The sequence below is a fragment of the Salmo salar genome, chromosome 09 (genome assembly GCF_965601325.2).
Source record: "Salmo salar chromosome 09, fSalSal1, whole genome shotgun sequence".
Taxonomy (NCBI): Eukaryota; Metazoa; Chordata; class Actinopteri; order Salmoniformes; family Salmonidae; genus Salmo; species Salmo salar.
The window spans coordinates 26,916,185-26,939,394 of record NC_138299.1 but is presented as its reverse complement, the minus strand read 5'-3'; the positions used below and the strand labels follow the sequence as shown (position 1 = coordinate 26,939,394).

The 23,210-nt window shown below is 44.2% G+C and overlaps 1 protein-coding gene across 2 annotated transcripts in view; it reads right to left on the bottom strand.

The window, feature by feature from the left end:
• LOC106610934 (glutamyl aminopeptidase) overlaps nt 1-23,210 on the bottom strand; it is a 27,057-nt gene extending 3,847 nt beyond the window's left edge. The window contains exons 1-14 of one of the 2 annotated variants that reach the window (XM_014210622.3): nt 22,159-23,210; nt 17,649-17,790; nt 16,922-17,056; nt 15,205-15,325; nt 14,940-15,094; nt 8,905-9,018; nt 8,660-8,794; nt 8,494-8,559; nt 8,203-8,268; nt 7,921-8,081; nt 7,718-7,800; nt 7,460-7,596; nt 7,295-7,350; nt 7,039-7,189 (exon numbers count right to left, since the gene is read on the bottom strand). In XM_014210622.3, coding sequence (XP_014066097.1) covers nt 7,039-7,189; nt 7,295-7,350; nt 7,460-7,596; nt 7,718-7,800; nt 7,921-8,081; nt 8,203-8,268; nt 8,494-8,559; nt 8,660-8,794; nt 8,905-9,018; nt 14,940-15,094; nt 15,205-15,325; nt 16,922-17,056; nt 17,649-17,790; nt 22,159-22,805 — 2,169 coding nt within the window. In that variant the 5' untranslated portion in view covers nt 22,806-23,210. The remainder of the gene's footprint in view (nt 1-7,038; nt 7,190-7,294; nt 7,351-7,459; nt 7,597-7,717; nt 7,801-7,920; nt 8,082-8,202; nt 8,269-8,493; nt 8,560-8,659; nt 8,795-8,904; nt 9,019-14,939; nt 15,095-15,204; nt 15,326-16,921; nt 17,057-17,648; nt 17,791-22,158) is intronic. The other variant, XM_014210620.3, reaches the window with a different exon arrangement.

The following is a 23,210-nucleotide window of genomic DNA, read 5'->3' as shown; positions in this document are numbered from 1 at the left end:
CACACTACGACTTCGTGTGCATCCATTGGGGTACCGACTCCAATTCCAGTGCCGGCCCCCCATCCTTCAGGGTCCTTTGTGTCACCACTGTGCCAACCCCCTGAAGAAGAAAACCCTGTGGCTGGAGATCTCATCACTCCTGGACAAGGGTGCCATCCGCAGGATCGAGACATCAGAACGGCTAGGTGGGTTCTACTCCACTTATTTTGTGGTCCCAAAAAGAGATGGAGGGTTTCGACCAATTCTGTACCTCCGCAACCTCAATGGGTACTTGAAGGTACTGAGGTTCCACATGCTGTCCCTGGCCTGTGTGTTGCAGGCCGTGTCCCGGGACCAGTGGTTTGTGACACTGGACTTGAGGGATGCGTACGTCCATGTTCCTGTTCACCCAGCTCATTGGCAGCACCTCTGATTTGCTTTCGAAGGGAGGGCTTGCGAATTCATGGTTATTCCCTTCGGCCTCTCCTTGGCACCCCGCACTTTCACAAAATGCATGGACGCTGTCCTGGTACCTCTCACGCCCCGAGGGTTGTTGATCCTCAATTACCTGGACGATTGGTTGATTTGTGCCCCGAACAGGACCCAGGTCCTGTCAGAGACATGCTCCTGACCCACATCGGCAGGCTGGGCATTACTGTAAACGACAAGAAGAGTCATCTGACGCCCACCCAGAGGGTGGCCTTCATTGGCATGGAACTGGACTCAGTCCTCATGAGAGCATGCCTGCCCGCCAGAAAGGTTCAGGCGATCTTATCTTGCCTCGACCACTTTCGGCAGGGGTGAGTGGTATCTGCCCTAACCTGCCAACGCCTGTTGGGCTTGCTGATGGCGGCCTCATTGTTGATTCCCCTGGGCCTGCTCAATCCCCGGCCTCTTCAACAGTGGTTCAACTCCCACTGGCTGCACCCGAAGCGCCACTGCCAGCTGCGGGTGACCACACAGTGCCTCAGGGCATTGTTGAGGTGGCGCTGTCGCTCCTTTCTCTCAGGTCGGGTGGAGATGCTGAGGATATGTTGCCGGGAGCTGGTCAGCACAGACGCCTCCCAGATCGGCTGGGGGGTGTGGCCATGGGAAGGTCGGCCAGCGGCTGTTGGCTATGCACTTGGAGTGGCAGGCACATCAATACACTAGATGTCAGAGCTGTACTGCTGGCCCTGCAGTCTTTCCTTCCACATCTGAAGGGAAGACATGTCCTGGTGAGAATGGACAACACCACAGTGGTGGTTGATACAGCAACCATCAGGGTGGACTGAGGTCCCACCGCCTCCATCTTATGACACGGAAGCTCCTTCTCTAGGCTCAGGGAAGTCTAGCGTCTCTACACGCAGCGCACGTACCTGGTATCCTGAATGTGGCAGTGGATATGCTCTCGAGGGAGGGCCCGCCACCTTGGGACTGTAGCCTACATCCCGAGGTGGTGCAGCACCTGTGGGACAAGTTCGGGGGGGCGCAGCTGGACCTGTTTGCCTCCCTGGACAATGCACACTGCCCCCTGTGGTACTCCATGTCAGAGCCACCAGGGCCCCTGGGCTTGGATGCTCTGGCTCACAATTGGCCAGGCCTGGAGCTTTATGCATTCCCCCATTTTCTCCTGATCCAGGCTGTGCTGGACAGGACCAGGATGGCAGAGCATAATCTGCTTCTGGTGGCCTCATACTGGCCCAGACAACCCTGGTTCAGCCTTCTCCTGTCCCTGTTGTCTGGGACACCTTGGCAACTTCCCCTGAGACAGGACCTGCTGTCTCAGGCCGGGGGAACTCTGTGGCATCCAAGGCCACACCGCCTCAGTCTTTGTGCTTGGCCACTGAACGGCACCAAGTTAGGATCACAGGGGGGTGTAATGAACACCATGCAGAGCGCAAAGGCACCTGCTACAACCGTGGCACACCAGTTGCGCTGGCGGTTGTTCTGCTCTCGGTGTACTGGTATTGAGGTGGTGCCCGAGTCATGCGGGGTGCAGTATGTCCTCCAATACCTGCAGTCTCGTTTGGATGAGGGCTTAGCAGCCTCTACACAGAGGGTATTTGGCTGCTATGGACAGGCCAGTGGGGCGCCATCCCTTGTTCTCCAGGTTTATGAAAGGGGTTCGTCGCCTGCGTCCAGCTAGGACCCACTCATTGGCGAGCTGGATGTGGTTTGGGCTGCTTTGGCAAAGCCGCCATTCGAACCTTTGGAGACTGCCTCCCTGAAACACCTCTCTATGAAGGAGGCTTTCTTAGTAGCGATTACTTCCATGAAGAGGGTGGGTGAACTCTTCCCCCCGGGTGGACCCCGGGGGGAAGAGTACATCTCTCCGCCCCAACCCTTTATTCCTCCCGAAGGTTCTGTCAGACAGGCATGTGAACATCCCTTTTATCCTGTCTGCTTACGACCCCCCGGCAGTGGCGGGGGAGTCTGGGCCTCCCTCCGGCATGCTGTGCCCTGTGAGGGCACTGGCTGCCTATGTGGAGCGGACACAGTCAGTGATAACAACAGACCAGCTCTTTGTCTGCTATGGTGAGAGAGTCCTGGGGGCTGGGCTATCAAAGCAGAGGCTCTCTCACTGGATCGTGGACACGATTTCAACAGCACACCGCCTGGCTGGCAGGCCAGTGCTGGGATCTGTGGTGGCACATTCAACACGAGGAGTGGCTGCATCCTGGGCTCTACTGAGAGGAGTGCCCCTCGCTAATATCTGTGCTGCGGCCAGCTGGGCTTCCTTTTGCACCTTTGCTAGGTACTATCGGGTAAATGTGGCACCTCCCTCTGCGGTTGGTTCAGCGGTCCTGGGCATCGCCTCCCCTTCCTGGGACTGTGCTGGGACCCCCCTTCCACATTGACGGCCCCTGCATCTCGGTCCCGCGCTGGGACTTCGCCGCTGGCTGGCCAGGTACCTCTAGCACCGACTAAGTCTGGTACCGGTATACCAATATATTGGAGTGATCCAATATAGTGAAACAAAACGAAGGTTACGTATGTGAGCTATATGGATCACTCCAATCCGTTACGGTGCTAGAGGCGTCTCAAAAATGATGTAGAGAATGTGTCGCGGCCATGGGTTCTATATATAGGGGCGGACCCCAGCCGTGACACAGGTGTACGCGGGAGTAAATCTGTAAATCCTCACCTCGGCTGTATTCCTCCGCCGCAGAGTGATACCAATATACCAATATATTGGCGTGATCCAAATAGCTCACACAACCGTGGTTACATACTTAACCTTAATTTTCTGTAAAAACAGCAGGGTTGGGTTGTTGGTGCTGTGTTATTAAAGGTTCTATTATGGCAGTGCTATAATATTTTAGAATGTACAGTTGAAGTCAGAAGTTTAGATACACCTAGGTTGGAGTCATTAAAACTCGTTTTTCAACCACTCCACAAATTTCTGGTTAACAAACTACAGTTTTGGCAAGTCGATTAGGATATCTACTTTGTGCATGACACAAGTAATTTTCCAACAATTGTTTACAGACATATTATTTTACTTATAATTCACTGTATCACAATTCCAGTGGGTCAGAAGTTTACATACACTAAGTTGACTGTGCCTTTAAACAGCTTGGAAAATTCCAGAAAATGATGTCATGGCTTTAGAAGCTTCTGATAGGCTAATTGACATCATTTGAGTCAATTGGAGGTGTACCCGTGGATGTATTTCAAGGCCTACCTTCGAACTCAGTGTCTCTTTGCTTGACATCAAGGGAAATTCCAAAGAAAATCAGCCAAGACCTCAGAATTTTTTTTTAGATCTCCACAAGTCTGGTTCATCCTTGGGAGCCATTTCCAAATTCCTGAAGGTACCACGTTCATCTCTACAAACAAACGCAGCCGTCATACCGCTCAGGAAGGAGATGCGTTCTGTCTCCTAGAGATGAACGTACTTTGGTGCGAAAAGTGCAAAAGACCTTGTGAAGATGCTGGAGGAAACAGGTACCAAAGTATCTTTATCCACAGTAAAACGAGTCCTACATCGACATAACCTGAGAGGCTGCTCAGCAAGGAAGAAGCCACTGCTCCAAAACCGCCATAAAAAAGCCAGACTATGGTTTGCAACTGCACATGGGGATAAAGATGGTGCTTTTTGGAGAAATGTCCTCTGGTCTGATGAAACAAAAATAGAAATGTTTGGCCATAATGACCATCGTTATGTTTGGAGGAAAAAGGCGGAGACTTGCAAGCCGAAGAACATCATCCCAACCATGAAGCATGGTGGTGGCAGCATCATGTTGTGGGGTTGCTTTGCTGTAGGAGGGACTGGCGCACTTCACAAAATGGACGGCATCATGAGGTTGTGTGGATATATTGAAGCAACATCTCAAGACATCAGTCAGGAAGTTAAAGCTTGGTTGCAAATGGGTCTTCCAAATGGACAATGACCCCAAGCATACTTCCAAAGTTGTGGCAAAATGGCTTAAGGACAACAAAGTCAAGGTATTGGAGTGGCCATCACAAAGCCCTGACCTAAATCCTATAGAAAATTTGGGGGCAGAACTGGAAAAAGCGTGTGCGAGCAAGGAGGCCTACAAACCTGACTCAGTTACACCAGCTCTGTCAGGAGGAATGGGCCAAAATTCACCCAACTTATTGTGGGAAGCTTGTGGAAGGCTACCTGAAACGTTTGACCCGAGTTAACCAATTTAAAAAGGCAATGCTACCGAATACTAATTTAGTGTATGTAAACTTCTGACCCACTGGGAATGTGATGAAAGAAATAAAAGCTGAAATAAATCTGTTATTCTGGCATTTCACATTCTTAAAATAAAGTGGTGATCCTAACTGACCTGAGACAGGGAATTTTTACTAGGATTAAATGTCAGGAATTGTGAAAAACTGAGTATAAATGTATTTGGCTAAGGTGTATGTAAGCTTCCGACTTCAACTGTGCCTATAAATAGTAAAACCAGAGAAACTGATAATTTTGCAGTAGTCTACAGAGCTGTATATGTATATGTACAGTGCATTCAGAAAGTATTCAGACTCCGTTTTCTACATTTTGTTATGTTACAGCCTTATTCTAAAATGTATTAAATACATTTTCCCCCTCTTCAATCTACACCCAATACCCCATATAGACAAAGCGAAAACAGATTTTTAGAAACGTTTCCTAATTTATACAAATAAAATCAATAACTACCTTATTTACATAAGTATTCAGACCCTTTGCTATGAGACACAAAATTGACCTCAGGTGCATCCTGTTTCCATTGATGATCCTTGAAATATTTCTACAAACTTGAATGGAGTCCACCTGTGGTGAATTCAATTGATTTGACATGATTTGGAAAGGCACACACCTGTCTATTTAAGGTCCCACAGTTGGCAGTGCATGTCACAGCAAAAATCAAGCCATAAGGTCGAAGGAATTGTCCGTAGAGCTCCAAGAGACGATTTGCGTCGAGGCACAGACCTGGGGAAGAATACCAATAAAAATTCTGCAGCATTCAAGGTCCCCAAGAACACAGTAGCCTCCATCATTCTTAAATGGAAGAAGTTTGGAACTACCAAGACTCTTCCAAGAGCTGGCCGCCCGGCTAAACTGAGCAATCAGGGGAGAAGGGCTTTGGTTAGTGAAGTGACCAAGAACCCGATGGTCATTCTGACAGAGCTCCAGAGTACCTCTGTGGAGATGGGAGAACCTTCCAGAAGGAAAACCATCTCTGCAGCACTCCACCAATCAGGCCTTTATGGTAAAGTATTCAGACGTAAGCTATTCCTCAGTAAAAGGCACATGACAACCCGCTTGGACTAAAGGACTCTCAGACCATGAGAAACAAGATTCTCTCGTCTGATGAAACCAAGATTGAACTCTTTAGCATGAATGCCAAGCCTAACATCTGAAGGAAACCTGGCACCATCCCTATGGTGAAGCATGGTGGGGGCAGCATCATGTTTTGGGGATATTTTTCAGCGGCAGGCACTGGGAGACTAATCAGGATAGAGGGAAAGATGAACAGTCCAAAGTTTCAGTGAGATCCTTGATGAAAACCAGCTCTAGAGCGCTCAGGACCTGAGACTGGGTCAAAGGTTCACCTTTCAACAGGACAACGACCCTAAGCACAAAGCCAAGACAACGCAGGAGTGGCTTCGGGACAAGTCTCTGAATGTCCTTGAGTGGCCCAGCCAGAGCCCGGACTTGAACCCGATCGAACATCTCTGGAGAGTCCCGAAAATAGCTGTGCAGCAACGCTCCCCATCCAACCTGACCGAGCTTGAGAGGATTTCCAGAGAAGAATGGGAGAAACTCCCCAAATACAGGTGTGCCAAGCTTGTAGCCTCATACCCAAGAAGACTCGAGGCTGTAATCACTGCCAAAGGTGCTTCAACAAAGTACTGAGTAAAGGATCAGAATGCTTATGTTAATGTGATATTTCAGTTTTTTTTTGTTTTTTTTTATAAATGTGCATAAACAATCTTAAACCTGTTTTTGGTTTGTCATTACAGGGTATTGTGTGTAGATTGAGGGAAAAACTCAATTTAATCAATTTTAGAATAAGGCTGTAACGGATAAAGTCATAGGGTCTGAATACTTTCAGAATGCTCTGTTACTATGATGGGCAGGCCTTTATTTTGGCTACCATGGCCATGCCTCCATAGGATGACAATGCCCCCATCCACAGGGATGAGTGATCACTGAATGGTTTGATGAGCATGAAAACTATCTTAACCATATGCCATGGTCGTCTGTCACCAGATCTCAACCCAATTGAACACTTATGGGAGATTCTGGAGCGGTGTCTGAGACAGCGTTTTTCAGCACCATCAACAAAACACCAAATTATGGAATTTTTCGTGGAAGAATGTTGTTACATCCCTTCAATAGAGTGCCAGACACTTGTAGAATCTATGCCAAGGCACAATGAAACTGTTCTGTCTCGTGGTGCCCAATGCCCTATTTAGACACTTTATGTTGGTGTTTCCTTTATTTTGGCAGTTACCTGTATGAGCAAACTCCCAAGATTATTATTATTTTGTGTGTGTTCTAGTTGGCCAGCGGAGGGCATAATTCACCTGTAAAAAATATATATATATATACAAAAATTAAGTGGAAAACAGACCCACCTGGAATTTAGGGTAAAGAACAGTGTCATCAGACAACATGTCTCGCACATAGGCAATGGAAGAAGACACACGTTCCCAGACGATGTACTCAGTCTCATTGGTCAGGTATTTTGTCAGGTTGAATGCATTTCCATAATCGACAACATCTGCCCTGATGAGGCCGATAAGAACAAGACATTTCATCACAGTTTTCTAAAGCTCAGAGCAACTGAATTGACAGATGTACTTGAAGTGAATGTCGGTAATGTTGGTTTACCTTCCCAGAGCAAAGACATCATCTATGTAACTGCATCGGTCAGCAGCGTCAAACTCCTGGTAAAGAAAGTGTCCTGCCGATTAAGATAAGTGCAACCTATGAACTGGTAAGATTAAAACTTAATATTACCTCTGATACTATAGTAGCAGTTTTATTGATATTTACCTTGTGATTTGTTTGAAGCTGTTGACTAATGGTGCTCCACATGCTGTCATGGTGATTGACTCTGTAGAATCCGATATGGTCGTTATTGATCTTCAGGAGTCCATCCGTAGCAGGGAAATAGTCAGCTAAGACTTGCTCTAGATATTAGTGTGAGAGACAAACATGTACGACTTCAATTTAATGAAATACATGTCACCAGAGGCTGGAACTGTACTTTTAAAAAGGTCAAGCAAAGTGTTTGGACAGAAGTATTTTTACCTGAACTGGACTTGTTGAACATGATGGACATATTCTTATTACTATCCACTGAGTGCCACTTAACAGGGATGGTCCACTTGTAGCTAAAAGAAAAGCATAGCCTTTTAAGGATTTACAGTTTTATCCTAAGAAATATAGCTGACTTCCATCGGGAAATCAACCAACGATCACAAAGGGACTTAATAGTGCGTTGAATCACTGACCTGAGTGGTGAGGGTGGCTGGGTGGTATCAGCATTGGGGTCCAACAGGAATCTGCGCTGGGTGAGTTTGGTCTGAGTACCGGCAGTAGACAGGTCCAATACCGGGTAGCCCATCTGTTTGGTCCATGTGTCCATCACATCTGCCACAGGCAACCCACTCACCTGCAACCCAAAAATGTTAGTGTGTAACACACAAGTACACTAGATGTAGTGAAATATTAACAATAATATCAACTTTGATATTTTGAAACTACTATGACTAAATTAGATATGACAAACATACGTTAGCAAGGGATGCCCAAAAGTTGGCTGTTTTGGCATTCTGAAAATGGAAATCCTTCAAGTATTTCTGTTGAAGGGAGAGAAAAACAGGTTACCATCCATAGATTTTATGATAAACAAAATGCAAGCTACGTATCTGACAGTAATCATAATTTTCATTCAACAGGGAAGTAATTGCATGTCCCTAACACTCACTATTACCAAATTATTCTGCTATTGACTGAATAGGGATCAAGAGACTTGGTGTAGGGATACTTCTATCCACTTTACGTCAAATTAAATGGATTCTTACTCGACAACCATCTCGGAAGTTGTCTCGACCCAACCAGTCCTCCACCATCCTGAGAATTGATGCCCCCTACAGGAAGATGTTTGGAACAAATTTCAAGACAAATTTAATTGAAGTACATTTTATTTCATCCCATGTAATAGGGTGAAACGTGACGGTTTTAGATTACCTTGTTGTAGGATATACCATCAAACACAGAGGTAATCTCAGCCGGAGTTGACACATCCACAATGATTGGATGGGAGGTGACGAGGGCATCGTCCACCATGACAGGAAGTACATCACTGATGATCATGATGTCACGCTGGTAAAGACAGAGACCGAAGTAGATGTAGAATGTATTGATAACCAGAGTTGGGATTAAAACAATTCCATTTCAAATCACTCAATTCAGGATCTGTCAGATGGACTCACCATTCCCCAGAGAGGCTCAGCCTTCTCTACACCGATGTACTCAAAGAAACTGGCAAAGCCCTCATTTAGCCAAAGGTCATCCCACCAATCCATGGTCACAATGTTCCCAAACCACTGCAGGAAAATACAACATGCAAAGTTCTTACAGCTGAATTTATTTCAAAACAAGTGTGTATGAGTGAGAGTGTGACAGGGTTAGGAAAATGTGGCGCCGGATATTTGACCGGCAACATTTTAATTTACCGGACATTTATGAAATCTGCCAGACCCATATGCATTGGGTACGTAACCCGATGCACCGTGGGCATCCACCCACGGTGGCAAGATTTATTTTATTTTATTTATTTTATTACAAACATGTTGGATGCATTCGCTGTTTGTTTTGGTTTTGCTTCAGATTATTTTGTGCCCAATAGAAATTAAGTAAATAATGTATTGTGTCATTTTGGAGTCACTTATATTGTAAATAAGAATATAATGTTTCTAAACACTATTACATTAATGTGGATGCTGCCATGGCTATGGATAGTCTTGAATGAATCGTGAATAATTATGAGTGAGAATGTTAGATGAACAAATATCATACCCCAAAGACATGCTAACCTCTCACCATTACAATAGCACTTTTGGAGGGTATGATATTTATCCCTCTAACTTTCTCACTCATAGCAATTCACAATTCATTCAGGATTATCCAAAGTGATGGAGTACAGAGCCAAAACAAAGAATTTGTCACTGTCCAAAAACTTTTGGAGTTCACTGTAAATACATTTTCATGCACACAAAATATCAAAACATTCAGTGTAACACTCTACAGCTCTGCATACAATATAAAACACAGAACAAAGCTACAGGCACAATATGAACAAATAAAACCCACAATTTCTACTGGTATTTACCAGGTATTTAGTAAATTCAAGTCCTACCGAACAAGCTTTTTCACATTCACCTTAAACAATTATCTTATGACATATCCTTGTGTGGATTTACATGCTTGTTTTATTGCTACTGATTGAATATGACAGTGTTTTACATGTAGTTCACTACTCTCCAGTGTTGGAGAGTAGTGAACTACATGTAGTCCAACTAGTAATTAAACAACATTTTACTGTAGCTCGGTACTAGTTGAACCAAATACTAATCTTGTTAGTGTTTTCAGTAGTTAATGACTTGTTTTGCCATGTAGTGGTGTAGCTAACTACTGGAACTACACACTACTTGTTTTGCTAAAATAAAATATGGGTGAAGTATAAGGCAAGTATCAGACCTTCCTAATTCTCACTTGAAACATTTTTTCTGTGTTTATTAGGCTAAATTACACATTCCGTTAACATCTGACCCCAGATTGATATTTTCTTGAAATTTGTAGTCTATGACATTTCAGATTTAGATATGATAATATTTCACTAAGTGGCTTGGATGTAGTGAACATTTTTTTCAAAATAGCTTTACTTAGGTAAACTAGTTTTCTTAAGGGTAGCTTTAGTGTAGCTTAACTTCTTCCAGTGTGAAGTAATTGGTAAACTATGATTTCAGAAAAGCTTCCAACACTATTTATTACTTTATGATTTGATCACTGTCTGAACTGCACATTGTGATCCAGATTGTTTAACCTGGTATCTGAGCAATTCGTATTATTCTGTACTTAACTCAGAGACACTCCATTTAGTATGGTATGTTAAGTTTCGTGTGGTATGTATTAATTTGTGGATGTCCATCCCCAATTTCATATGATATGTTACGAATTACAATTCATATTATGTTATGAACTTGAAAAACGTACAATATGTTATGAATATGTAAAACGTGACGCCAACAGAAATGGTCGCCTCGCTTCGAGTCCTTAGGAAACTATGTAGTATTTTGTTTTTTTTATGTATTATTTCCAGAAAATCTTAAGAGTTATTACATACAGCCATGAAGACCTATTGGATACAAGAGAAACGTCAACTTACCAACATTATGACCAGGAATACGACTTTCCCGAAGCTGATCCTTTGTTCGGACCACCACCCATGACAGTGGATCTAATCCCAGAAGCCGACCCAAAACAACGTCGCTGCAGAAGAGGCAGACGGAGCGGCCTCCTGGTCAGGCTCCGTAGGCGTGCACACCGCCCAACGCTTCAGAGTATACTACTCACCAATGTCCAGTCTCTTAACAACAAGGTAGACGAAATTAGAGCTAGGGTTGCCTTCGAGAGAAATCAGAGATTGTAACATTCTCTGTTTCACGGAAACATGGCTCTCTCGGGATACATTGTCGGAGTCGGTTCAGCCACCGGGCTTCTTCATGCGTCACGCTGACAGAGATAAACACCTATCTGGGAAGAATGGCGGGGGTGTATGCATCATGATTAACGACTCATGGTGTAATCATAACAACATACAGGAAATCAAGTCCTTCTGCTCACCCAACCTAGAATTCCTTACGGCCATATTATCTCCCAAGAGAATACTTGTCAGTTATCGTCACAGCTGTGTATAAATACCCCCTCAAGCAGACATCACAACGGCCCTCAAGGAACTTTACTGGACTCTTTTGGTAAACTGGAAACCGTATATCCTGAGGCTGCATTTATTGTTGCTGGGGATTTTAACAAAGCAAATTTGAGAACAAGGCTACCTAAATTATATCAGCATATTGATTGCAGCACTAGCGCGAGCAATACACTCGATCACTGCTACGCTAACTTCATCTTGCTCCTACCGTCTTATAGGCAGAAACTCAGGATGTAAAACAGGATGTACCCATGACTAGAACCATTCAACGCTGGTCTGACCAATCGGAAACCACGGTTTAAGATTGTTTTGATCATGCGGACTGGGAAATGTTCCGGGCAGCCTCAGAGAATAACATCGATCTATACGCTGACTCGGTGAGTGAGTTTATGAGGAAGTGCATTGGAGATGTTGTACCCACTGTGACTATTAAAACCTACCCTAACCAGAAACTGTGGATGGATGGCGGCATTCACGCAAAACTGAAAGCGCGAACCATCGCATTTAACCATGGAAAGAGGAGTGGGAATATGAACGAATATAAACAGTGTAGTTATTCCCTCCGTAAGGCAATCGAACAAGCGAAATGTCGGTATAGGGACAAAGTGGAGTCCCAATAAAAAATGAGACGTATGTGGCAGGGTCTACAGGAAATCACGGACTACAAAAGGAAAACCTGCCACGTCACGGACATCGACGTCTCGCTTCCAGACAAACTAAACACCTTTACACGCTTTTAGGATAATACAGTGCCATCGTCGCGGCCCGCTAACAAGGACTGCGCCCCCCCCCCCCCCCTCCTTCTTTGTGGCCGATGTGAGTAAGACATTTAAACATGTTAACCCTTGCAAGGCTGCTGGCCCATCCCTAGCCACGTCCTCAGAGCATGCGCAGACCAGCTGGCTGGTGTGTTTACAGACATATTCAATCGCTCCCTATCCCAGTCTACTGTCCCCACATGCTTCAAGATGGCCACCATTGTTCCTGTACCCAAGAAGGCAAAGATAACTGAACGAAATGACTACTGCCCCATAGCACTCACTTCTGTCATCATGAAGTGCTTTGAGAGACTAGTCAAGGATCATATCACCTCCACCTTACCTGCCACCCTAGACCCACTTCAGTTTGCATACCGCCCCAACAGGTCCACAGACGATGCAATCGCCATCACACTGCACAGTGCCCTATCCCATCAGGACAAGACGAATACCAATGTAAGAATGTTGTTCATTGTCTACAGCTCAACATTTAACACCATAGTACCCTCCAAGCTCATCATTGAGCTGGAGGCCCTGGGTCTCAACCCCGCTCTGTGCAATTGGGTCCTGGACTTTCTGACGGGCCGCCCCCAGGAGGTGAAGGTAGGAAACAACATCTTCACGTCGCTGATCCTCAACACTGGGGCCCCACAACGATGCATGCTCAGCCCCCTCCTGTACTCCCTGTTCACCCATGACTGCGTGGCCAAGCAAGCATCCAACTCAATCATCAAGTTTGCAGACGACACAACAGTAGTGGGCTTGATTACCAACAATGACGAGACAGCCTACAAGGAGGAGGTGAGGGCACTCAGAGTGTGGTGTCAGAAAAAAACCTCTCACTCAACGTCAACAAAACAAAGGAGATGATCGTGGACTTCAGGAAACAGCAGAGGGAGCACTCGACATCCACATCGAAGGGACAGCAGTGGAAAGCTTCAAGTTCCTCGGCGTACACACTACAGACAAACTGAAATGGTCCACCCACACAGTGTAGTGAAGAAGGTGCAACAGCGCCTCTTCGAAAAAAAATGTGGCTTGTCACCTAAAACCCAGATAAACTTTTACAGATGCACAATCGAGAGCATCCTGTCGGACTGCATCATTGCCTGGTACGGCAACTGCACCGCCCTCAATCGCAAGGCTATCCAGAGGGTGGTGCGGTCTGCATAACGCATCACCGGGGGCAAACTACCTGCCCTCCAAGACACCTACACCACCCGATGTCACAGGAAGGCCAAAAAGGTATTCAAGGACAACAACCACCCGAGCCACTGCCTGTTCACCCCGTTAACATCTAGAAGGTGAGGTCAGTACAGGTGCATCAATGCTGGAACCAAGAGACTGAAAAACAGCTTCTATCTCAAGGCCATCAGATAGGTAAACAGTAATCACTAACTCAGAGAGGCTGCTGCCTACATAGAGACTCAGATCACTGGCCACTTTAATAAATGGATCACTAGTCACTTTAATAATGTTAACATATCTTACATTACTCATCTCATATGTATATACTGTACCTTATACCATCTATTGCACCTTGCCTATGCCGCTTGGCCATCGCTCATCCATATATTTTTCCATCCCTTTAGATTTGTGTGTATTAGGTAGTTGTTGGGGAATTGTTAGATATTACGGCACTGTCAGAACTAGAAGCACAAGCATTTCGCTACACTCGCATTAACATCTGCTAACCATGTGTATGTGACCAATAACATTTGATACGAATTTGCAAAACATTAAACATGTTATGAATTTGCAAAATGTATGATATGTTACGAAATTGCAAAATGTATATGTTATGAATTCTAGCTAGCTCGCTAACGTTAGCTAGGCTAGGGATTAGGGTTAAGGTTAAGTTTAGGAGTTAGGTTAAATGGTTAAGGTTAGGGGAAGGGTTAGCTAAAAGGGTTAAGGTTAGGGGAACCTAACATGCTAAGTAGTTGCTAAGTAGCAAGTAGTTTAAAAGTTGCTAATTAGCTAAAATGCTGAAGTTGTCTGTGATAACATTTGAACTCGCAACCTTTGGGGTGCTAGACCTTGAAGTTTGGTATGTAACCATACCACGTACTAGCTGGAGTGTCTCTGATTTACGTACAGAATAACATGAAATGCTCTGAGACCAAGTTGGGTTGTTGTAACTCTGTGGCTTGGTTGCAACTGTGCTGATATTCACCTTCCTGTAAACAGACTATGGAAACAAGGAAACAGCAGCCAGCTCTCACTTGCCCCTCAGTCCTTCAACTTTGGACAATTCATAAAACTTTATGGACAGCACCATCACCCTCTTATTGCCGAACAATAAAGAGATGATATCTTGGAAAAAGGCCTTATTGTGTTGCCTATCATAAAAGGTTTGATGGATAACTGGAGGGCTGACGTACTTCAATAGTACACTAGTATTTTCATGACCAAATTCAGGGTCAGTGTAAAACCTTTCCAAGCTATTGATTGGAACAAAGATATGGTGGTTCTCTTTTCTAAACATTGAGTTCTGCCGCTTATTGTTGCCTCATGTCTTTACATCCTCATTTAGGCTTCACCATGGTGACACAATACCATAATACAAATCTTGGGTGATTGAGCTTTGGGTCCCTCTATGATTATAACTATTAAATCTGACTTTTGATTTTCCACTATAAGATGTTTTCCAGTAGTTTTCCACTGTAACATGACTAATGAAGAACTCCCTGAACTCTGGAGCGTTCTTTAGTGGTAGTGTTTCTGTTGTGGTAGTGTTTCTGTTGTGGGAATGTTGGGGACATGTGTCTCTCACCTGGTGGACCAGCTCATGAGCGATGACACTGGCCACACGTTGTTTGTTGTACGACGAGGACTGGTTCTCATCATAGAGGAGGTTGGCCTCCCTGTAGGTGATCAGACCCCAGTTCTCCATGGCCCCCGTGCCAAAGTCAGGGATGGCAATCTTATCTGGTAGAAGAGAAAAACATTTTATGCAACCATGTGTGTATATAACGCATTATAAATTAATTTTATCCAGTGGGCACAACAGTTTACAGACAGAGGAGATCGCAAATTACCTAGCTTTGGGATGGAGTAATTCATGTTGAAATATTCCTCAAAGTAGTCAAAAATGACCTTGGTCGTGTCCGCAGCATACTCCGCAGTCCTGATTTGTGCACGCTGTGCATAGATTCGCAACTGGAATAAAAGGATTTGAAAGCAGAGTTATTAAGTGTGTATACACTACAGAATGTGTAAGCGTGTGTGTGTGTTTACATTTAATCAATACAGTATAATTCTTTAGATTGTCCAGTTAACTCCAAAACATTTGCATTGTAAAATGTCACTAACTGCTATGACACAGATCAGAGACCAAAGTTAAATAAACTACACCATTTAAAACATTGTACTTACACTACATGACCAAAAGTATGTGGACACCTGCTCGTCGATCATCTCATTCTGAAATCATAGGCATTAATATGGAGTTGGTCCCCCCATTGCTGCTATAACAGCCTCCACTCTTCTGAGAAGGCTTTCCAATAGATGTTGGAACATGTCTTCCTGAGTGACGCAGTGGTCTAAGGCACTGCATGGCAGTGCAAGAGGCGTCACTACAGTCCCTGGTTCGAATCCAGGCTGTATCACATCCGGCTGTGATTGGGAGTCCCATAGGGCGGTGCACAATTAGCGTCGTCGTCCGGGTTTGGCCGGGGAATTTGTTCTTAACGGACTTGCCTAGTTAAATAAAGGTTAAATAAAAAACATTGCTGCAGGGACTTGCTTCCATTCAGCCACAAGAGCATTAGTGAGGTAAGGCACTGATGTTGGGCCATTAGGCCTGGCTCGCAGTCGGCATTCCAGAGGTGTTCGATGGGGTTGAGGTCAGGGCTCTGTGCAGACCAGTCAAGTTCTTCCACACCGATCTCGACAAACCATTTCTATATGAACCTTGTTTTGTGCACAGGGGCATTGTCATGCTGAAACAGGAAAAGCCCTTCCCCCAAGGGGCCTAGCCCAGACCATTATTCCTCCTCCACCAAACTTTACAGTTGGCATTGGGGCAGGTAGCATTCTCTTGGCATCTGCCAAACTCAGATTTGTCTGTCGGACTGTGTGATTCATCACTCAAGAGAACGCGTTTCCACCACTCCAGCTGATGCTTGGCATTGCGCATGGTGATCTATGCCTTGTGTGAGGCTGCTCGGCTATGAAAACTATTTTCATGAAGCTCCTGACGAACAGTTCTTGTGCTGACGTTGCTTCCAGAGGCACTTGGCGGTCCCGTTCTGTGAGCTTGTGTGGCCTACCACTTCGCGGCTGAGCTGTTATTGCTCCCAGACGTTTCCACTTCACAATAACAGCACTTACAGTTGACCGGGGCAGCTCTAGCAGGCCAGAAATTTGACGAACTGACTTGTTGGGAAGGTGGCAATCCTATGAAGGTGCCATGTTGAAAGTCACTGAGCTCTTCAGTAAGGCCATTCTACTGCTAATGTTTGTCTAAGGCGATTGCATGGCTGTGTGTTCGATTTTATACACCTGTCAGCAACGGGTGTGGTTGAAATGGCCAAATCCACTATTTTGAAGGGGTGTCCACATACATTTGTGAATATGTAGTGTAGCTTTTCCACCATTTAAAACGTTGAACTTCACAGGCTTAAAGTGTTACAACATTTACTCTCAACTGTAGACTATACAATATGATTTACAACACATGTTATACAGTCAGTCTTTTCTTAGATTAAGGTATGGAAGGACCAATGACTGCTGAGAAAAATAGCAAGTACTTACAGGAATTCCTCGAGACGAGTTCCTTTCCACAAACGTAAACTGGTGCACAGCAAAACATACCAAATAGGTACTCATTGGAACGGACCTCTTAAAAAACGTTTTGATCTTATTGCCAGGAAGCGTTTCTGGGGTGCCCTGGAAAGGAAGAGGTTCTGTGGTTTAATAAAGACGTCAGACAGCATCTGTTATAGTTGTGTTCTCAGTACCAAAGACCCGGAGCAGAAGATTGATGGCTCCTGCTCTTGCATTCATGACACTCACTCTCCTCTCTCTCTGTGTGACTCCCATTGCAGTTTCAAGAAAACTAACCGGTAACACTATATGCCACCTGTTTTGTGATACATTCAATAAGTTGTGGATACATTATATGCATTTTTATAAACTGGGTGGCTCGAGCCCTGAATGCTGATTGGCTGACAGCCGTGGTATATCAGACCATATACCACGGGTATGAAAAAGCCTTTATTTTTATTGCTCTAATTACGTTGGTAACCAGTTTATAATAGCAATAAGGCACCTCGGGGGGTTGTGATATATGGCAAATATACCATGGCTAAGGGCTGTATACAGGCACTCCGCTTTGCATCATGCATAAGAACAGCCCTTAGCCATGGTATATTGGCCATATACCACACCCCCTCGTGTCTTGTTGCTTAAATATAGAATGTTATATAAGGAGCAATTTGTTGTACTTATGTGTTGCTATTTTTTTATGCATAGACTGTACCTCCATTGGCATATTGGCGAGGGCTCCATAGTCCTTGTCGTGGGTGATGGAAATATTGTAAGTGGCCTTTTTGTTCGGCTCATCAAAACATGGGAAAGATTTGCGGGCGTCTGTTGGCTCATGGTCGGTGGCAGCAATTTTTCTTGGGAGAAAAAGAAACATGGCATGATTCCATGAACAACTAAGCCTCCTCATTTTACTATTATGTTGTTTGCAATTAATGTTGAACTATGTTGAACTATACTGGATTGTGGCTGACTAAATGTACCTAACCTGTACCCCCGCACATTGACTCAGTACCGGTACCCCCTGTATATAGCCTCATTGTTATTTTGTGTCATTTAAAAAAAGTGTGATATATATATATATATATATATATTTTTTTTTATATTTTTTTTTTACTTTATTTAGTAAATATTTTCTTAACCAACAATGCAGTTTTAAGAAAAGAGTTAAGGGCTTGTAATAAGCATTTCACGGTAAGGTCTACACCTGTTGTATTCTGCGCATGCGACATAAAATTTGATTTATAATGTTGTTGTTTTTTTCACCTTTATTTAACCAGGTAGGCCAGTTGAGAACAAGTTCATTTACAACTGCGACCTGGCCAAGATGAAGCAAAGCAGTGCGACAAAAACAACAGAGTTACACATGGGATAAACAAACGTACAGTCAATAACACAATAGAAAAGGTCTATGTACAATGTGTGCAAATGTAGTAAGATTAGGGAGGTAAGGCAATAAATAGGCCATAGAGGCGAAATAATTACAATTTAGTATTAACACTGAAGTGATAGATGTGCAGAAGATGAATGTGCAAGTAGAGATACTGGGGTGCAAAAGAGCAACAACAAAAAATAAACAATATGGGGATGAGGTAGTTGGATGAACAATATTTACAGGGATGTGTACAGGTACAGTGATTGGTAAGCTGCTCTGACAGATGATGCTTAAAGTTAGAGAGGGAGTTATAAGTCTCCAGCTTCAGTGATTTTTGCAATTCGTTCCAGTCATTGACAGCAGAGAACTGGAAGGAAAGGCGGCCAAAGGAGGTGTTGGCTTTGGGGATGACCAGTGAAATATACCTGCTGGAGCGCATGCTACGGGTGGGTGTTGCTATGGTGACCAGTGAGCTGAGATAAGGCGGAGCTTTACCTAGCAAAGACTTATAGATGACCTGGAGCCAGTGGGATTGGCGATGATTATGTAGCTAGGTCCAGCCAACGAGAGCATACAGGTCGCAGTAGTGGGTAGTATATGGGGCTTTGGTGACAAAATGCATGGCATTGTGATAGACTGCATCCAATTTGCTGAGTAGAGTGTTGGGGGCTATTTTGTAAATGACATCGCCGAAGTCAAGGATTGGTAGGATAGTCAGTTTTACGAGGGTATGTTTGGCAGCATGAGTGAAGGATGCTTTGTTGCGAAATAGGAAGCCGATTCTAGATTTGGATTGGAGATGCTTAATGTGAGTCTGGAAAGAGAGTTTACAGTCTAACCAGACACCTAGGTATTTGTAGTTGTCCACAAGTCAGAACCGTCCAGAGTAGTGATGCTAGTCGGGCGGGCAGGTGCGGGCAGCAATTGGTTGAATAGTATGCATTCAGTTTGACTAGCATTTAAAAGTAGTTGGAGGCCACGGAAGGAGTGTTGTATAGCATTGAAGCTCGTTTGGAGGTTTGTTAGCAGTGTCCAAAGAAGGGCCAGATGTATACAGAATAGTGTCGTCTACGTGGAGGTGGATCAGAGAATCACCAGCAGCAAGAGCGACATCATTGATGTATACAGAGAAAAGAGTCGGCCCGAGAATTGAACCTTGTGGCACCCCCATAGAGACTGCCAGAGGTCCGAACAACAGGCCCTCCGATATGACACATTTAAAAAGCAAAGAGAAAATGGACACTTCATGGCCAATGCTGTAGCTCACTACACTTGTCCACCTTTCAATCTAAGATTTTACTGAGTTACAGTTCACAAGGAAATCAGTCAATTTAAATTAATTAATTAGGCCATAATCTATGGATTTCACATGACTGGGAATACAGATATGCATCTGTTGGTCACAGATACCTTAAAAAAGGTAGGGGCATGGATCAGAAAGCCAGTCAGTATCTGGTATGACCACCATTTGCCTCAACTGTGCAACACATCTCCTTCGCAGAGAGTTGATCAGGCTATTGATTGTGGCCTGTGGATTGTTGTACCACTCCTGTGTGAAGTTGCTGGATATTGGTGGGAACTGGAATATGCTGTCGTACACATGCGGTGATGGCGGCGGATAAATGGCCCGACAATGGGCCTCAGGATCTGGTCACGGTATCTCTGTGCATTCAAATTGCCATCGATAAAATGCAAATTGTGTTCATAGCTTATTCCTGCCCATACCATAACCCCACTGACACCACGGGGCACTCTGTTCACAACATTAACATCAGCCATACTCGTGGATGTGAGGCTGGTTGTACGTACTGCGAAATTCTCTAAAATGACGTTGGAGGTGGCTTATGGTAGAGAAATGTACATTGAATTATCTGGCAATAGCTCTGGTGACATTCCTGCAGTCAACATGCCAATTGCACGCTCCCTCAAAACGAAACATCTGTGGCATTGTGTTGTGTGACAACACTGCACATATTAGAGTGTCCTTTTATTGTCCCCAACACAAGGTGCACCTGTGTAATGATCATGCTGTTTAATAGTATTAGTATCTTGGCAAAGGATAAATGCTCACCAACAGGGATTTAAAGAAATGTGTGCACAAGATTTGAGCGAAATAAGCTTTTTTTGCTTATGGAAAATTTCTGAGATCTTTTATTTCAGCTCATGAAACATGGGACCAACATTTTACATGTTGCGTTTATATTTTTGTTTAGTGTATATTAATTCCTGTTCAACGTTAGCAATATTGCTAGTTATCCATTTGATCTAAAGGTTAGCTCTGGATGAGTAAACTGATATTTTTTCTGGTCTCTGACACCCAAAGTCAGTAAACTACTTGCTAGTTTTAAATAAAATGTGGTAAGTTGGTAAGTGCACCTCCTTCCAAGGAGGTTTATGTATTAGTATAGAACAAGACAAAAACAGGAATGCTTCTCCTAAAGGTTTTAAACATGCTCTAATGATCTGTATTTATTTGGTTTTACCATGAAGAGTTTACTTTACGGCCATTCTTCTGAAAAAGTGGTGAAAATGTTTTGAAGTAAAATTGAAAGAGGACCAGAACCAATGATATGAATAATCAAGGACTAGGGACTATCTGCAAAATGTATAGTTTTGAGATGAGTATAAGTTCCAGATCGCAGAACTGTTTTGTGATGTCTTCCATGACAATTATTTTGATTGACAACTCAGCATTGTGTGATTGGATTGCAGATAGAACCTTATAGCAAAGTTAAGATGTTTTCGCAGATAGAACTTTTGGATTTTTCATTTTCTACATCATAAATGGACTTTCTTTTCACATGTAAAAGGTCCACCTAAAGAACAACTCTGTGAATAGCTGATGTATGACCAAAATGTCAGATAGTCCTTGAGTATAAGGTTCTTATTGACACACTACAAACTACACAACATCAGACACTATCATTTGAACTTTGAATAACAGCAATTTAACAGAATCTGTAACAGGTAATTATGGATTTTCAGATACACTCTGACCTTACCAAGGTTTCACATACATTTGATACTGACATCCCACATTGTTTATGAAAATGTATAACACTCCAAAATATACCGTAACCCTAAAGATCTTTATTTATTAAATGCATTTAAGTTATTGCTGTTTGGAGTAGGTCTGTTGTGTGATAAAGTACGTACAGATGGTATTTTGCATACTTAACCATTCTAAATAGTTGCTTTTTCTTGTCACCTGTTCCAAGAATTTACTTGGAATACTGGGCAGCATATCTGCCAAGATGGAAATCCCCAATGAGGGATTGTTGTACATTCCCATCAGAATCTGCACATTGTTATACTACAACTAATAGTAGTCATGGTAGTAGCAGCAGTTGTTACTAGAGTGAACAATATTTCTGTCTAACATTAATGACATTTTCCAGTGAGCTGCTGGGCCTCGTGCACTCACACACATGCACGGACGCATAGACACACACATGCACACACTAACACTCAGCAACACTCAGTTGTCAACACTCAGATTACGACTTGTAAACTTGTTCCCAAAAGGAAATTGTCCTTGAAGGAATTTGGCTGAGGATCTGTCTGAAGTTGTGCAGATTTTCTTCCCTCTCCCACATTTTACATCAGAGTCATGGTTATAGATCTATTCAAATGGGTACAAAGTAGCATATGCAGCACTCATAACACTGAGCATTAGGGATTTAGTTACACTGTAACCATTCTCATGCATTTATTAATTTCTGTCTTCATAATTATTGTCTTCCCCTAACTGGTGGATGGTTAAAAAATATATATATAATTATACATCAGTCATACAAAAACTGAAATACACCCAATCTATTACCAAACATTCATGCCTCCAATGACTTACTTGATGGCTCCGTTCTCTGTGTAGGTGACTCTGTAGAAGCCCACCAGAGATCCATTGAGCCAGCCTTGGAAGTCCAGGCTGAGAACGTACACCTCATTGAGCTTGGTGGCCACAAGCTCCTCTGTCGCCTCGACTACTACGTACTCCTGTGGTTTGAACTCAAAGCAACCCTTGATGGCCACGGTGACCTCCCTCTGAGCCTGTGGGGTTTTCAGGACGAGCCTGGGGACTGCACTGATGAACGTCTCCCGGATGTGGAGCCACAGGTGCCTCGTGGGTCGGCTCACCTCCAGGTGCACGGACACACTCCCCGTGTACAGGTCAGTGGTGAGGTCAGGCTCCAGATGGAGATCATAATGCACTGGCTTCACGTAGTCTGGCAGCCGGAAATTCTTCCAGTCCCCGTCAGTGTTGTTGGAGGGTTTGCAGGGCCCCCTGTCTGCTGGTGGGGGGGTGGGGTTGGGGGTGGGCTTGGAGGTTTCCTCTGTGGGGGCCGGGTCAGTCAGGGTACTGTCCGGCCGCGTGAGGCCCACCCCCAGCCCAACAGCAATGGCCGACACCACCACTACCGCACAGATGAGGGCCACATGCTTTCCGCGGATGAAGTAGTGCTTCTCCTCCTTTTCAAAGTCCATGCTTTCAATCATGATGCCCGGCTTGGTGGCGCAAGACCATACGCTGTGGTCTCAGATATCCTCTGAATCCCCTATGGGAGGAATAACGTGGGAGAAAACAGCTGTTTCCAGATCAGATTTCCAGTGGGTTGCAGCAGAAGCAGAGCACAAAGCCAAACTGATATAAAACTGACTGCAGATCAGTTTCTTGGAGAACTTGATAAGAGGACCCTAGAGTTCAAGCATATCTAAGAGGAAAAACTATTGGTCTGAGTCGATCCAAGCTCTGTCTGCCTGTCAACGAGCACAGGGCAGCCTGTGGGAGGTGGAGAGAGGTTAACTGGAGTGGTGAAGAGGAGGGTTGCGGAGGGGGAGTCTACAACACAACAGAGAGAAGGAATCCCACACACTGGAGGCAAGCCTTATACACTAGACAGA